The sequence below is a fragment of the Anabrus simplex genome, chromosome 4 (genome assembly GCF_040414725.1).
Source record: "Anabrus simplex isolate iqAnaSimp1 chromosome 4, ASM4041472v1, whole genome shotgun sequence".
Taxonomy (NCBI): domain Eukaryota; kingdom Metazoa; phylum Arthropoda; class Insecta; order Orthoptera; family Tettigoniidae; genus Anabrus; species Anabrus simplex.
In genome coordinates, this window is record NC_090268.1 from 329,509,417 (window position 1) to 329,527,442 (window position 18,026).

The 18,026-nt window shown below is 39.1% G+C and overlaps 1 protein-coding gene across 1 annotated transcript in view; it reads left to right on the top strand.

Moving 5' to 3' along the window:
• The window catches only part of LOC136872268 (phospholipid-transporting ATPase ABCA3), a 341,741-nt gene that overhangs the window by 235,010 nt on the left and 88,705 nt on the right, over nucleotides 1–18,026 (top strand). Inside the window, exons 20-21 of the mRNA XM_067146089.2 lie at nucleotides 1,269–1,394; nucleotides 16,299–16,526. Of these exons, the coding sequence (XP_067002190.2) occupies nucleotides 1,269–1,394; nucleotides 16,299–16,526 (354 nt within the window). The remainder of the gene's footprint in view (nucleotides 1–1,268; nucleotides 1,395–16,298; nucleotides 16,527–18,026) is intronic.

Below are 18,026 nucleotides of genomic sequence, written 5' to 3' on the forward strand. Positions count from 1 at the left end.
AATTCCAATTACACGCAGCTTCATATCATATGGTGCAAGTAGTGGCAAAAGATCTACAGAGGTCGACGCCATGAACAAATATCATTTTAAAAAACCTACATGGTCACTTTTGGACAATTCTGCATCTCCATCGCTGTCATGAGATTGTGCATCAGCTGATAATAGTAACATAAGTTTAAAAACTAGTATATTGGTTCCACCTAGTCCATACCTATAAGTTTATTTACAATTCAGAGTTGTAAAAACGTCAAATTAACAGGGTTTTATTGTAAATAAACTTATAGGTATTGATTAGGTGGAACCAGAATACTAGTTTTTCAACTTATGTAACATAATTGTCAGTATGGATCCAAAATTAAATTTATTTCATGGTAATAGTAATCGTCAGTGGATGAGATCACATTGCCATAGAATATGGCATCGTCACTCCAGAGAATATTTTGAAACACAGTATCAACTCCCTATACTCCTTTCTGTGGTTATAATATTCAGGTGTCAGCTTTTGCATGTGATGGGGTTTCCATGGGCAGAAATTCAAATCTTCCTTTAACATCTTGCGTATTGTGAACCTTGACAGTCTGCTTTCATGAACATGTTGATTAGATGGGCTGCGATTGAGCATTTCCCTGTTCTCACCAGACCAGAACTTTTTCCTGTATTCTTAACTGAACCTGTGGTCAGTAGCTTCGAGTGACAGTTCTTTATTGTCTCTAGATGGATTTTGGCATTCTTTCCCTTCAGTGTATGCCACCATCTCTGAACAAGAACAATGGAATTCCACATTTCATGTATTCAGCAATCTGTGCTCACACCCAGTCACATAGATGGTTGGATCTTTGCTATTGCTGTGCATACTCAGTCTTGTACTACAAACCTCAAAAGTTAAAATCCGATTTAGTGACGTATGTGTACACGCTATTTTCATTCTGATTCCATTCATATTAAAAATTTTACAGCCATAATTAACGCCTTGTAACTTCCTTTCCACCATGTAGTTATAATTTCATAAACCACTAATAGTCTGGAATTTGTTCAAACCTAGATTTTAGTCCACTTTGCAGAAAATTAGACGAGAGAGAGAGAGAGAGAGAGAGAGAGAGAGAGAGAGATTTTCCAGGGCAACTGACACCCACTGTGTCTTAAAAGAACTTTGAATGAGATGATGATTCTCTCATAATCAGTGTAGTGCCTTGTAAATTGTTCAGATGAAATATGTGTTTGTGTATATTACTACTGTACAGTATATTATTAAATATTTCTTTTAATAGGTGTGCTCCTGATAATACTGATGGCATATGGTATGAGTGGTATACCCTTCTCATACTTCATCAGCTTCATGAAGAACACCATTTCTGGGTGTTATGGATTTCTCGTTATGTTTATTGTGTTAATCAGTAAGTAGCATAGATATTTTATTTCATACACTTAGTATATGGAAATGATAGAAATTAACATTTTTCTTGACATTTTCTACGATTCTTTTTTTAGTTTTAAGTAGCAATTTTCTTCCTGTTTTTAAGCTTTTTGTTGTTTGGCTGCTAACTACAATTAACCCCAGAAAAATGTTCTTATGTGGATTGTGTGTTTGTCCCATATTAACTGGAACCACGCATTAAGCAGAAGGCAACAAACTATATGGACAGTATAACAGATACAGAAAGTATTGTTGATTTCCAGGACTAATGCAACCATTAATCTATTATCTTCTCTTCCTTGTGTTTCCCGCATTTTACTTTCTTCCACTGCATCCTCCCAGTGATACAGTTGTGGTGATTCAATCTAGATTCTTTATTACTGTTCTTAGTGTCGACAATAATGAATCGGCGAGCTGTTGCTGATTAAAGGAGCTGTTCGAGTAAAAAAAATTAATTACCCTTAAATGATACAGGAATTAATTTTACGGTGTATGTATTTTTTGTTCTCCTCTCCGTGCTTCTGTGACGAGTGACCAGTGTTTGATGTCGGAGCGTAGTTCTGCCTGATGTCACCAGGGGTAACCTCTGTCTGTGCCTGCACCAGCGCACGGCAGCGTTAGCAAAGTAACCGAAATGAAAACACACCTTGCACATGTGTGCAGTTTGTATATTATTTTATAATGATTACAAAGTGTAGTAGTTCAGTGGAGGATTTTAATATCTAAACAAAATGCCTCAACAGTTTGTTTGTAAATGTAATTCAGTGTGTGGGAAAAGTACTTCTATGCTGTCTTTCCTCCAGTTTCCTGATAATGAATTTCAGGGATTGTTGAAAACAACTGCCTACCCAAAGCTGCATTTAAAGGGAGAAACTAAAGAAATAAAGCTAAATAGCCCATTAGTCTCTACTTATCAAAGAAATAAAATGGTAGAGGGAGCTGTAGCCAGTACAAGGCAGAATTTTTAAGGAATGGAATGTGAAGAAATTGGTATAGAACTGATGGCGACAGTCCCAGACTTTGGTGATGGTGGTAATGCAGAAAGTATACGATGTGAACTTGGATTGGAAACGCTCCTGTAAAGTTGACTACTGTGATGTGTGACTGACCTGTTTTAGACATGTTTCTTAGAATCTGTGAAGAAGAAACTACTTCTGACAAAGAAATTAAAGTACAAAATCAAGAGCTGAGGGAAATGTTCCTTTCAGAGTGGTTTTTTTGTCAATGCTTGCAATTGCTATTTCATTCCTGTAACACACAATGCTTCACTAATTATTAGAAAACAGGCCTTGGGTCATTGCTAATAGTGTCTGCCAAATGCCGCAAATAGTCGCAAATATATCTAGGAATTAGAGCCGCAAAATAAGAAGTGTATATCAGGGCTATAGCAGTTATATCAGCACTTTTATTTATGTGGCATAGGTTTAGACACCTTTCAAAATTTCTGAACATCGCAAAAGGTGATTAATTAAAATAAAATGTATTCAATAATATTAAAGAATTTGTTCAACCAACTATAAGGTCTAGTTTTATACAATACAGACATAATTTAATGGACTTGTTGAAAGACACTAGTCTATGGATTTCAGGTTAAGGATACAGTAAAATTCTCCTTTACTTGCGTATAGTACCACTTTGTTAGGTAAAAAATAGTTTTGTGATGAGTAGCAACAGAGTGCGCTGTCGGCTTTTACAGTACCTGTGATTAGTACCACTATATGAGCGACACCATGGTTCTGGCTTGCCTATGATTAGTACCCACTATATGAGGAATACCGCAGGATAGTAAGAGTCCCTGTGGTTAGTACACGTATGTGATGAACACCATAGGTTTACATTGCCTGAAAATGGCACCACATTGTGCGAAACATCATCTGTGTTACATGTGCAAATTTCATTACCTGCGAGTACATAATGTGTAGAATGACTGAGGTTCCTCGGTTCAAGCGGAACATAAAACCTACAGAAAACAGAGCTGATTTGAGTGTGGAGTTCTGTAGAGGGCAAGTCAAATGAAGCATGGATATAGAGAATCAAAGGATGGAGACTCACCTTGCTGCAGCGTGCCGGAAAGCTTACACTGTGGAGAGGAGTTGACAACTGAAGCAGGTTTATGGGTAAAGGTACCGAGGAACCTCGGTCCTACACAATACAATAGGACCTACATGTACATTCTAATGCCCTAAGAAGACCATGCCACCAGCAGTGACCAGACTATTCATCAGTGCCGTATTATGAATAAGATTTTAACCTGTTCACAAAAATTTTATCAAAGCAAAAAAGGAAAAAAAAAAAAAATCACAGAAAGTGCCTCAGGTCAAGACTAATACGCCGCTAATGCGTAGCTATCTTTAGACATTTTACACGAACTATTTTAAATGTGACATTATATGAATTTTATCTAATCTGTGTGTCTTGTTGCTATATGCAATATCTATTCACTTGCTTAGTTTATATATGGCTGATGATGACATTGTATACGTGTCAAAACCGGTACCATTATAATTAAAATGTTGTAACATAACCTATGTGCAACAGTTATGTATTGAAAAGGTGGATTCCATTATATTAAATTGCTTTTGTGATTCTCGGCTCAATATGGAACGGCCATGAAGTTTATAACTTTAGATTTCGTCCCATGTCATACCATTAGAGGCTGATGACCTAGATGTTAGGCCCCTTTAAACAACGAGCATCATCAACCTTTACGGTTGTTTCAGGGACAGGTTCTAGACTTGTGTTGAAAAGGAATTAATGTTGGTGCAGACTGTGTACGAATAAACGTTGTTGATATTCTTCCTGCTACATTTTATTTCTTAAAAGATTACCTTTGTGATAATGATCCTCTTGCATAGTGAAGAAATAACAGCACAGAGAAAGCTTGTTCTACTAGTGAAAAAAATATTGTCTATTTCAGCCTCTGCTGCGGCAAGTAAAGAAATTTCAGTTCAGCTGGTAATTAATTAGTGACAAAAGGTGCTTGTTTAACCCAGATATAGTAAATGAAGCTCCTGGATTCATTCTGTACCAAAACAGACAACGCAATAATGGTGAATGTCTGTGACGATATGAAAGACGGTACAGGTTAATGTTATTTGTCTACTAACATGACAAGTTGAGCTCATTGTTTATGGTAAGTTTGCAATTATATTGCTTCAGTACAGATGTCGTTAAAATAATTGCATGGTGTTCAGCATTTTGTAGTCAGCCACTCTCCTTTCCTCGCTCCTTTTAAATTTATTCCTCATAACTTCATTGATACTGTCCATAAGTGCCTCGCCTCAGACTACATGCTGCTAGCCAACCCGCACAAAGTCAACCGAGATACGGTAGATCATACGAGGTTCAAATGAGCATGAGCAAACAAACTGTGTGGTTTGCAGACCTCTAACAGCAGCCACTGCAACAGTTGTATCAAGGCAAACAGTGCATAGAAAACCTAGGCAAAGAGGCCTTTTTTGTCGGTGACCGGCTGTGTACCTACCTCTGACGCGTGTGTACGGATGACGATGTCTAGACTGGAATCAACTTGTGACGTTTAGTGTACATGGGCTGAAGATTATATTACTAATACCACTCTCCAGATACCTACATAATATCTAAATAATACAATAATCATTAAATATATTTTGGTGTATAATAGATCATAATTTCAAATACCTTCTGCAGGAAATAGATCCAATAAGTCTGTTAAGTATCAGTTTCGAGAAGATTCAAGAAGAATTTCAGAAACAAGTTTAAATTTGTTGACGCTATTGTATGTACACAAGGATTTTAAAAAACTGAATTCTTAAGATATTTAATTGACGAGATATTCGAACCATAACTTAAGGAAAGGAGTTGAAATTCCAGAAACTGGTCATTAGCAGCATGCAGTTGTAGTACAAAAACTGTTGTCAGAAATCATCACGACTCCTAGGCAGGTGTCATCACGACATCCAGCGACTATTTCTATAACATTCCGTTGATCTACACAGTTAGTACCACGGTGTCTGTTGTGTAAACAGTAATGGCTGCAAGTAAACATTTGCATGTGTACAATATCTGTCTTCAGTTATTTCACGTATTTCCCCACATTGCTGCTGAAACCCACGCTTGAACCAGAACTTTACGATTCATGCTGCCGATTGGCGCAGTAATTAAATTGGTGTGACACACCCCAACACAAACGAAGTACATTAATCATACAGGCCACACACCCTAGTTACTGCTAATTCGGATCAGTACAATTGAATTATTTAAGTTCGGGAAATCTATTAATTATTATACTCTAAAGAACTATTAATGGAGGAATACGCACGTTGTTTCTTAGAGAGATAATTCTATAGCATGAATGCGTGAATTACGTCTTGAATATTTACATAAGAAGTTGGTTGCCATCTTATCAAATATTTCAGCACGAGAGAGGTTACCCCACAACAGTTCATGTGGCTAGTGTTGCTCTCTATCACTGAATACTGTTATTGCTACTACCCTCGATCCAAGACCGTTGCCGTGACTAGTGCTGCTATTGATCGGTAACTACAGTTAATTGCAGCGCACCTTCCTTACTAGCCAGTGCCAGCCAATAATTTACGACAGCACAGTAAACGACACACAAGGACGTACACAGCACAACAATGGACAATACTGTTCAAAGGCTTACAAACTTGAAAAGGAAATGAAAGACCTAACAAACAGCTGTGAGTAGATTCAGCAATGCAATAAATAAACTTGCTGGCCCCGTGATCTCTTACCCGGAGGCCCCAGGTTTGATTCTCGGCCAGGTCAGGGATTTTTACCTGAATCTGAGGGCTGGTTCGAGGTCCACTCAGCCTACGTGATTAGAATTGAGAAGCTATCTGACGGTGAGATAGCGGCCCCGAACTAGAAAGCCAAGAATAACGGCCGAGAGGATTCGTTGTGCTGACCATGACACCTCGTAACCTGTAGGCCTTTGGTCTGAGCAGTGGTTGCTTGGTAGGCCAAGGCCCTTCAGAGCTATAGTGCTATGGGGTTAGTTAATAAATCAACTTACGTCAGGTGCAGTACTGTTGTCCATCACTGGATTCTTCATGGCAGAAGGGAGAAGATTGCTGAAAGTTGCATAATACAACTAATGAATTTTTTGAATGACGAGATAGAAAGTACCTTGACAAAGCACTAGATAAGATGTACCATGTCAACAGATTTATATGCTTACACAGCCGCAAAACTTTAGATCAACACTTAATCAAAAGGTACAGGCAGCACATCAAAGAAACAATCTTTTGAATTCTGTATATTTTGCGAGACCCGTTGGGCATTGGGCACAAAACTGCCTGAAAGTATTCAATATCTCACAGCGCATAAAGACGTCCCATCGGTGTTTCTTACATCTCAGCAAAGGCCACAGCTCCTGAAACTGCATCAAGAAAGGCAAAGTATTTTGTGTGGAGTGCAAACAATCTCATCATGTCTCAGTCTGTAACGAAGAGCAGCAAACTTCTGAATCTGTAGGGAAGCTCGATGTAAATATGCCGGTCTTCACATATCTGCAGACTGCATGTATATGGATCAAAAGACCAACTGGTCTTAATAAACGTATAAGTTGTATCTTGGACGCTGGAAGATAATCCAGTTTCATAATCAAATATTTGGTGGATCAGCTCAAGTTGAACATCGTTGGAAGCACAGAATTGAAGATAACTGTATTTGTGTCATCTCGGCATATGCCGTCAACACACAGACTTGTTGAATTTACAATCACTGGAGTATGGGCAAACACTAAATTACACGCAACTGCCTTGGAGAGTGAAAACTTACACTCACCACATCCAACCGTTCCTCAGGATGTTCAGCTCTTGTCACGCATATGTAAATTACAGCTAGTAGACCCTAAGGACGACAGTCACGATCTCTGCTGATAGGCAGAGATCATTATTGGCAGATTATAAGAGACGAGCAGCCGATACACCCATCAGATTCTGTAGTTCTTCTTCCCTCACATTTTAGATAGATTTTAAGTGGAAACACATCTAGAACTTTCAGTCAACGTCACTGTGAACAACATCTGGCTTCTGAAGAGATACGTCTTCTCGATGACTATATGAGGAAATTCTGGGATCTGGAAACGCTAGGCATAAGGGAACAGCAGGAAAGGTCACTCCCTCCGAAGAATGCAGCTATTCTACAGAAATTTCGAGAATGGTTTTGCATGGAAGATGGCCGCAGGGTAGTATGTCTGCCCAAGAAAACAGACTTGCTCTTGTCATCAAACTGAAAAAATGCTGAAATATGGTTCCTTTCACTAACAAGAAGTCTTCCCAACATTGCATAATTCCAAGAATTGTACAACATTCAGATGGCTGAATATATCAAGAAGGAGAACGTTGAGATGTTCGCTACAGAAGAGTCCACGAACAAGGTCTTCTATTTACCTCATCATGCCGTAAAGAAAAGTAAAGATGGTTTGACTAAGTGGCAAATTGTTTTTAATGCTTCACTACATGAGAGAGACCAGCAATTCCTTAATGATCTTCTAGAGGCAGGACCTAACTTTCTACCAGAAATTCTACACCGTCCAGCCATAATAGAAATTGGTACAAATATCCCATTGATAACCTCAATTCCACGACCCAGATGGAATCTACAAAAAGCTGATTGGAACGCCTTCTCCGAAAGCCTTGATAAATGTCTAGGCTGGATCCCACCATCTGCTGATAACTATAACAGGTTTGTTGGAGCCGTTATCTGTACAGCAAAAAAGCACATACCCAGAGGATATCGTAAAGAATATATTCCAGGCTGGGACGAGAAATGCGAAGAACTCTATAACATTTTTCAAAGTAGCGGTGACAGAGAAATAGCAGATGATCTAATACATAACCTGGATGCTGCACGCCGACAGAAGTGGATAGACACTACTCAGAAAATCGATTTCAAAGTATCTAGCCGAAAAGCATGGTCTCTGCTACGAAAATTAGGAGGAGCTAATCGTATCGTACGAGAAGATAGTCTCGTAACACCCAACAACATTGCTTCACACATTGTTAAAACTTCTAAAGGAATAAATCATCGCGCGACTACAACCAGTATTAAACAGGAACTAAAAAAACTAAAAGCTAGAGCTGGCTCTACGACAGAGTACTCACATGACATCACCCCCGAAGAGGTTGCAGCTGCAATAAAGGATGTAAAACCCGGTAAAGCTCCTGGCTTTGATGGCATACTCCCCGAGTTTCTCATCAAATCTGGAAAATATATGAGGACATGGCTAGCAAAATTCTTCACCTCAATGCTAAAAACAGGAAACGTACCTCAAGAGCTTAAACGTGCCAAGATAATTGCTCTCCTTAAACCAGGAAAACGTGCAGATCTTGTGCAAAGCTACCGTCCAATTGCATTACTTAGTGTTATATATAAACTCTTGGAACGAGTACTGATTAACAGGATTGGCCAAACAATACTTTCGGCGATCCCTGTAGAACAAGCTGGCTTTCGTCCCAACCGAAGTTGCGCAGATCAAGTTTTGGCACTCACATCACATATTGAAGCAGGCTTTCAGAAGATGATGAAAACATCTGTGGCTTTCATTGATTTATCAGCAGCCTATGATACCGTCTGGCGGCAAGGCCTACTCTACAAGCTGATGAAGATCATTCCATGCCAACAAATTACGAAGCTTATTGATAACATGATTGGAAACAGAGGATTTCAGGTTATTATGGGAAACAAAACCAGTGGCCAGAAATTCCTCCAAAATGGTCTCCCCCAAGGTTCTGTTCTAGCCCCACTGCTCTTTAGCCTTTACATTGCTGATATGCCAGAAACTGTCAGCAAAAAGTTTGGATATGCTGATGATTGGGTCATTGCAACTAGGCACACTCACTTCGAACCCATGGAAGAAACTCTAACATCTGATTTGTCTGTGCTTGCAGAGTATTTTCGTAAATGGAGGCTTCGACCTAATGCATCAAAAACAGAGGTGACTTGCTTCCATCTCAACAACAGACAATCCAATAGGACTCTGGAAGTCTACTTTGATGGTACACAACTTACCCACAATAAGGAACCAACATATCTTGGAGTCACGCTAGACAGGACCCTGTCGTTTAAATCACATCTCACAAAAACTGCTGCGAAACTGAGAACAAGAAACAACATCATACAAAAGCTTTGTGGAACCACGTGGGGATCATCCGCCACAACTCTGCGGACGTCTGCGTTGAGCTTGGTATATTCTGCGGCGGAGTACTGCGCACCAGTATGGTTGAACAGCGCCCATACTAACAAAGTTGATGTCCAACTTAATAGTACTATGCGCATTATTACAGGAACAATCAGGTCTACTCCCACAATCTGGCTGCCTGTCCTAAGTAACATACCACCTCCTAACCTGCGAAGGAAAGTAGCTTTGATCAGAGAATACAACAAGATCCTAGCAAACCCTGGACTACCGGTACACTCTGACATCTCAGACCTCAAAATCAAACGACTTCGTTTGAGACATCCACCTCTTGCAGCCGAGATCAATCACATCGGATTCAACATCACAGATTCCTGGAGGGAAGAATGGATGCAAAATGCTCCAGCTATATGCCAGAAAATGCCATGCATCGATAAGACAGTTCCAGGGTTTGATCAACCCCGCAAGGTATGGTCAATGCTCAACCGACTCAGGACGGGACACGGAAGATGTGGGGATTCACTTTTTAAATGGCGAATGCTCTCCTCACCGCTATGCGACTGTGGTGCACCGCGACAAACTATTAAACACATCAGGGAGGAATGCAGCATCAGAGCTTATGGAGGGCCATATGAAGACTTCTTGATGGCAACCCCAAAATGTATTGAGTACATACAAGATCTAGATATTTGTTTGTAGATTGGTTCATTGGTTATTTTTGTTCATTTGTAATAACGTATTTGTATGCCATACGCTAAATAATAATACCAGAAATTCTGTCCACGTTAATGTGTTTCAGGACTTACCAACAAGCCATGATTGTAGACGGTACCCAAACCTTTTTGCAGTTGTATCTGGATGAGCAAGACATAGATCTGATGAGATTCTTTTGGTTTTGCTTACGTGTGGATGAAGAAGGAAATTGTCATATTACTGATGTAACTGTCATCTATAGATTTACACATCTTATCGTTTGGTCTAATATGTAGCCCTTTTCTACTGTCTGCTACTCTCTGCAAGCTTGCTGCATGATTCAAGGACATATATCCCACAGCTATAAAACTCCTAGACAAGAGTATCTTCGTGGACAATTTTGCTGCAGGAGCAGACGATAACTGAGCCGTTGCATTGTATTATGAGGTAACAAGATAAGAATGCTTATGTCGAAGGAAGTGGACTACAAACTGTGCAGAGCTGAAAAAGATTTGGCAAGCCGAAGGGAACGCTGTCGAGCAAACAACAAAAGTATTACGAGTGCAGCAGAACACAGTCGGATTGCATTCTCCTAGATGCCAGAGACATCACAGACAGCCGTCCACGTGAACTTGCAACAAAACAACTACTTTGGAAACAACTGCAAAGTTCCGTGACCCTCTCGGATTGTTCTAACCTGTATCAGTCTCTTTCAAGATGCCTGGTGCTGAAGTATAGAATGGGATGAAATTCTTCCTCACGACAATGGAAGCAATGGATACGTGACCTGACAGATTTTTCAGTTAGAAGTGTTCCCCGATGGATAGGCCTAAGGCATTATGGGCCAGAACCATCACATGTACACATCTTCTGCGATGCATCGGAAAGAGCGTATGGAGCCGCTCTCTACGTCAGAACAGTGCAGGACAGTATTACTTCAGTACGCCTTGCATGCAGCAAGACCAGATTATCCCCAGTTAAGAAAATCACTCTCCCAAGACTGGAACTGATAGCCACCTTAAGGGTTTCACGCCTGTTGAAATCCTTTTGTGAAGCAACAGGACGCATCACGAGATCCACGCTCTGGAGTGATTCAATGGTTGCCCTAGGATGGATACACAGAGATGCAAATTTCTGGAAAACTTTCGTTTGCAGTCGAGTAACAGATCCAGAACATGTCGACTCCAAACCAGTGCCGACACTGTCCCATTGAAGACAACTCTGTAGACCTACTGTCACGAGGCCTATCAGTGACAACTCTACATTCTTCCTCGTTATGGTGGCACAGACCTTTGTGGCTTTCTGCTGACCTAAGGAGCATTTCCTGTATGTCATGAGGTACAGCTTGTATTGGAAGATGATACGAATAATGGATTGGATTTTACGGTTTTTGATATATGTTAAAGCTATGAACTGAACTATTGGTGAGCTGTCATCCACCGAACTGCAAAACCCTCACTCACACTGGATCCATCTTTCTCAGCAAGAAAGCTTTACGTCCGAATATCCATCACCTAAGAACGGTGCTAACTGGCCTGCCGAGTCTAAAATCACACACTTCAGTCCCTTCCTTCAGGACGACGATATCCGTCTCGGAGGATGCGTACAATTTACATGTACTGGTAATTAATCTCATAATAGAACCGTATTGAAGATAATATATTAAAATTATAAAATCCTTTTATTTACAACCACCTACTCAATACAATACAATACAATACAATTACACTCATTGAATTATAAAATAATCATAAGGTGTTTTAAATAATGGGACATATTTCGTTCGGCATAGCGAACATCATCAGCCGTTAATGTACAAAGACTAGGTCAGGGCCCAGAGCTTAAAATGATCAAAATTGTATCCTCATATTAAAAGAATAACAATGTCATAATAAAAGTAATAATATAACATTAGACTTAGATTGTAACAATATGTACAGATTAACAGCGAGAATTTGTCGTGGAATACATTGAACGATGGCAATCTGTGAAGTTAAAAACAATCGTGGGTTGTTAAAGTAAAAAATGGATATTGTGGACATTAAAATATACGTCAATGCGTGAAGCGTGGATTAATTATAGAGGATGGCGTTCCTTCAGTTATGCAAAAACAAGAGTTGAAATAGAGTTCATTGAATAGTAAGAGTCCATATTGAACCAGTCAAAAGGCGCATAACGACGAAACTAAGGTTGATATGACGTGGTCTCCAATAGTTGCGAATTCTGTAGAAGAGATGATCTCGATGCCAGAAGGAAATACAAGTTAAACCAGTCCATATTCACGCGCTAGCAGTAAAACTAAAATCGTATGTAACATAGAACAGCAATAATGGACTCATTAAAGAGTAACGACGATCTTGAATGTAAGGAGAGTTCTAGCACTTAGTTGAATAGAGCAGATTATGGCACAAATTGGAATTTGGAATCCTTGGGACTAGTGTGAGGTGTCCGCTAGCGTTGGCTGCGTGAAGCAAACTGGCGAGTAGCTTTATTACTGCCTAGCGTTGGCTAGCGGACACCTCACACTAGTCCCAAGGATTCCAAACTCCAATTTGTGCCATAATCTGCTCTATTTATCTAAGAATTGCTAGAACTCTCCTTATATTCAAGATCGCTGTTACTCTAATGAGTCCATTATTGCTGTTCTATGTTACATACGATTTTAGTTTTACTGCTAGCGCGTGAATATGGACTAGTTTAACTTGTATTTCCTTCTGGCATCGAGATCATCTCTTCTACAGAATTCGCAACTATTGGAGATCACGTCATATCAACCTTAGTTTCGTCGTCATGCGCCTTTTGACTGGTTCAATTTGGACTCTTACTATTCAATGAACTCGATTTCAACTCTTGTTTTTGCATAACTGAAGGAACTCCATGCTCAATAATTAATCCACGCTTCATGCATTGACGTATACTTTAATGTTCACAATATCCATTTTTTACTTTAACAACCCATGATTGTTTTTAACTTCAGACGGCCATCGTTCAATGTATTCCACGACAAATTCTTGCTGTTAATCTGTACGTATTGTTACAATCTAAGTCTAATGTTATATTATTACTTTTTATTATGACATTGTTATTCTTTTAATATGAGGATACAATTTTGATCATTTTAAGCTCTGGGCCCTGACCTAGTCTTTGTACATTAACGGCTGATGATGTTCGCTATGCCAAACCAAACATGTCCCATTATTTAAAACACCTTATGATTATTTTATAATTCAGTGAGTGTAATTGTATTGTATTGAGTAGGTGGTTGTAAATAAAAGGATTTTATAATTTTAAATGCCTACAATTTGCTGACATTTCTGAAGGACTGTCACCCTATTTTGTTTGATGGACGTCACCATTTTGTTCTACTGATTACACACACGCGTATCAGACTCCATCACTTAGGTGTCCAAATTGTCCTGTCTGAACTTAGGAGTTCTGGATACTTCGAGCACGCCAGATCGTCAAGAAAGTATTGAACAAATGTCTTCATAGCAAAATGGTAAAGAATGCACCATGTCAGCAGATAGAAGCTCCACTCCCAGCTGATCACCTGAAACTCCACAAGCCTTTCGAGGTTACAGGAATTGATTTTGCTTGACCATTGCATACTACAGCAGGAAGCACGCTCAACAAGTCGTACATAATGCTCTTTATATGCGCTACTACTCGCGCTATTCATTTGGAACTCTGTTCCAGTATGACTACGGATTGTCTCGCACTGTATTTACAGACAATGCTCGCATTTTCCACGCCACCAACAAGTACCTATCTGAACTATGGACCTCCCTCACCTACAGCAAGACTTACACGTTTCTTGCCGACTACAGTATCACTTGGAAATTCATTGCTCTGCGGACAGCATGGTGGGGAGGGTGGTGGGAGAGAACGATTGGTACAATTAAATGCTGCCCAAGAAAAGTATTGGGAAAGTCAGAAATTACATGTAATAATTCTCATTGTTGGTCCGTATTGAATTGCACGTTAAGTCAAACATTGTCATGAATGTTTATTGATAACCACCTATTCAATACAAAGTAAAGTTCTTACATTAAGATTTATATCTTGTCATAATAAAAGTTTTCCTTTCTCCAAAGGTTTCCTTGATTTTCCTGTATGCAGCATTTACCTTTCCTAGGACCATACATACTTCAACATCCTTTCACTTCTCTTTCAGCCATTCTTCCTCAGCTGCCCTGTACTTTCTATCTACTTCATTCTTTAATTGCCTGTATTCTCTTCTACCTTCCTCATTTTTTTTTCTTTCTTGTACTTTCGTTTTTTTTTTTTCATCAGTCGGGTCTTCACAAGTTGCTTTAAATCACACCGACACAGATAGATCTTATGGTGACAATGGGGCAGGAAAGGACTAGGAGTGGAAAGGAAATGGCCATAGCCTTAGCCTTAGCATTTGCCTGGTGTGAAAATGAGAAACCACGGAAAACCATCTTCAGGGCTGCCGCCAATGGGATTCGAACCCACTATCTCCCGAATACTGGATACTGGCCGAACTTAAGTTACTGCAACTCTCGAGCTCGGTCAGTCAGGTCTAATATCTTCGGAGTTATCCATTGATTCTTAGTTGATCTTTCCTTTCTGACTAACCTTTCTTCAGCAGCTTTAATGATACCATTCCTCACGACTGTCCATTCTTCCTCTACTGTGTTTCCTTTAGCCTTTTTATTTATTTCTTGTGCAACATATTCCTTGAAACAATCCCTCACATTCTGTTCTTTCAACTTGTCTACAGGTAGATCCCATCTCTTTGCATTCCTTCCTTTCTTCAGTTTTTCATCTTCAGATGGCATTTTATGACCAACAAATTGTCGCCAGAGTCCACATCTGCTCCTCGGAAAGTCTTGCAATCCAACACCCGGTTTCTGAATCTCTGCCTAATCATAATGAAGTCTGTTTGATACCTTCCCATGTCTCCAGGACATGTCCACGAATACAGCCGTCGTTTGTGGTGTTTGAACAAAGTATTAGCAGGGACAAAATCATGATCTGTGCAGAATTCCACCAGCTGACTTCCTCTTTTACCTTTGTCCCAATCAGAATTCTCTTCTACATTACCTTCTCTTCCTTGGCCTACCACTGCATTCCAGTTTCCCATTACAATTACATTCTCGTCACCTTTTACATATTGTTTTAAATCTTCTATCTCTTCATATATTCCTTTGATTTCAATCATCTGCTGAACTAGTAGGCAAATACTATAATTACTTATTATTTACATTTTATGACCTTCATTGGACTACTCTAGCCAACTTTATACAAAGAATTTTTCAGTTTCCTGTCAGCCCAGTACTTCTTCATTCTCTCTGATCTTATCCTTCTTTCTTCATCGGAAATCACCCTTCCTATTGTCTGTTTGTTGATTCTGATTTGAAGTCTGGTTTGCTTGTCTGTCAATTTCTTGATTTTTGTCGGTTTTGTTCTTAGGTCTTCCACTGTAATTTGTAGTTCATATCTTCCTTGATTTCTGTAATCCACTTAATGTTGCACTTACTATTCCATAATTTTTCTATTATTCTCCTGATGATCCTGTTCTCTGGTGTCCTGATTAGATGTCCAAAAAATTAAATGTGTTTCTTCCTTATTGTGCTCATTACTGGTGTAGACTATTTCATTAGAAGCTACTGTCCAGTGTCCATCTTTTTGGTATGTTTTGTTGATGCACATTCTAGTGATTCTTCTCTCTATCTTGAGTATTTTGTCTATTTGTGCAGTGTTAGTTGTTTTGAAGATGGTTTCGTTTGCGTATGTTGTTTCTGGTTGAGTGACTTATAATACTATATAGACCTGCACTATTGTGGTGGGCATTAGCTTGGTGTCTATCTTGACAACAATAATCCTTGCACTATGCTGGTCATAGTAACTTACCTGCTGCCCTATTTTCTTATTCATTATTAAACCACCTCCTGCATTTCCGGTTTGATTTTGTGTTGATAATTCTGTGGTGGAGACCTACCCTGTATAATATTGACTAAAATATCTTGTAAACGGTTAAATATTTGTAATTAAGTTATATATTGGATTTTGTTTCAGATATAATATTTGGAATTGTGATCCTTCTCCTGACCTACTTCAACTATAAATGGCTCACGGAGACTATTGGCTATTTGTATTATCTGGTGCCTATGTTTGCATTCTCAGAAGCTGTAGCACAATATGCAACAATAGTATATCAAAACAATGAATGTAAGCTAATTCCTGAAACCAGATTGCGACAAATGTGTGCTAATCATTTTGGAATGGAAGCTCACCGCTGTTGCTGTAAGTATCAGTTTTATTGCATTGTGTTTACCTCTAGACTTCTACCAACTTTTAAAAGTGACAAAGAGGGGTCATAATTCAATTCTTCTAAAGTACACTATAAAAATAAAGAGAAATATCTCATAACTCTTAGATGGCTGTGATTTGGGTTTACCCTAGAACCAACCAGGGTTAGATCACATCGTATGACATACCACTTTTCCCCTATTTTTTCCCTTTCCTTTCTTTTGAGTAATGGATGGCCGGACCATTATGTATACTATGTATATTATCTAAAACTTAGCATTTGTACCTGTTCTTCACATAGAAATTTGTAATGGAATGCAGATTTTCTTCATGACTTTATGCAAATTTACATGCCAGTATTCAAACATTTTACACAGCATATTAAACATCAACGTAACTTGAATTACAATAAAGATGTACAAAGTCGAGAAAGAATGAGGACGATTACAGCATTTATTTTTCGGTGAAGTTCCTGGTCTGAAGTTGTGCGAAATTCTCCTTGCTTCTTGGTTACATATTGTTTCTCTGACCACTGGAGTGGCGCTGTGGCTGAAGACTCATGACACCCATCATTGATGATAACCTCCCTCTTATCCGTTCAATCAGAAACAGTTAGTGATTCCCGTTAACCCAACTTGAAGTGACGTGCACTAAGTGTTCCATGGGACTTGGATTAAAAATCCAAAATTTCGTAAGAATGCCCATTATTTACTATTATACGATAAATGCGTATGTGGTATAAAATAACGGAAGTACATAGTCTTAAAGTGTACATTATATAAAGTCTCTTGATGGACCAAATTTAACAAATATACATTGGGAATAAAACGCTAACATCAAATGATGCCTTGATGTCATATGCACCTGATAACACAATCCTGAATTACACATTGCACCCACTTTTTCGCTAATTCTGCTGGGACTTAGACTGAAAAACAATCGGTTAATGACATCATCATCATCATCATCATCAATGTCCCACTCCAGTCGCCCGGGTGTGGTTAACAAGCCTCCTCCACAACTTTCTGTCCTTCCACTTTTCCTGCTCCATCACTTCCGCCACATCCAATCCAGCTTCTTTAATGTCCTTCCACATCTGATCCATCCACCTTCTTCTCGGTCTTCCACTGGTCTCTTTCCCTTAACTTCACTTTCCAGTTCCCTTCTTGCTACCCGTTCCTTTCCCATTCTTATTACATGTCCCAACCATCTCAGTCTTGCTTTCTGTATCTTCTGTACTAACGGTTCTATACTTAGCTCTTCTCTGATTTTAATATTTTGAATTCTATCTCCTCTTGTCTTTTTAACTGATTTTCTTAAAAATTTTGCTTCTACTGCTTGGATCTTACTATCTTGTCTCCTATTAGTTACCAGCGTTTCTAGTCCATATGTTACAGTTGGTATAAAATACTGTTTATATAATGTTAATTTTGTTCTCTTGGGTACTTTGTCATCCCATGAAAGCTCTTTGACTTGATAATATGTTGTACCTTT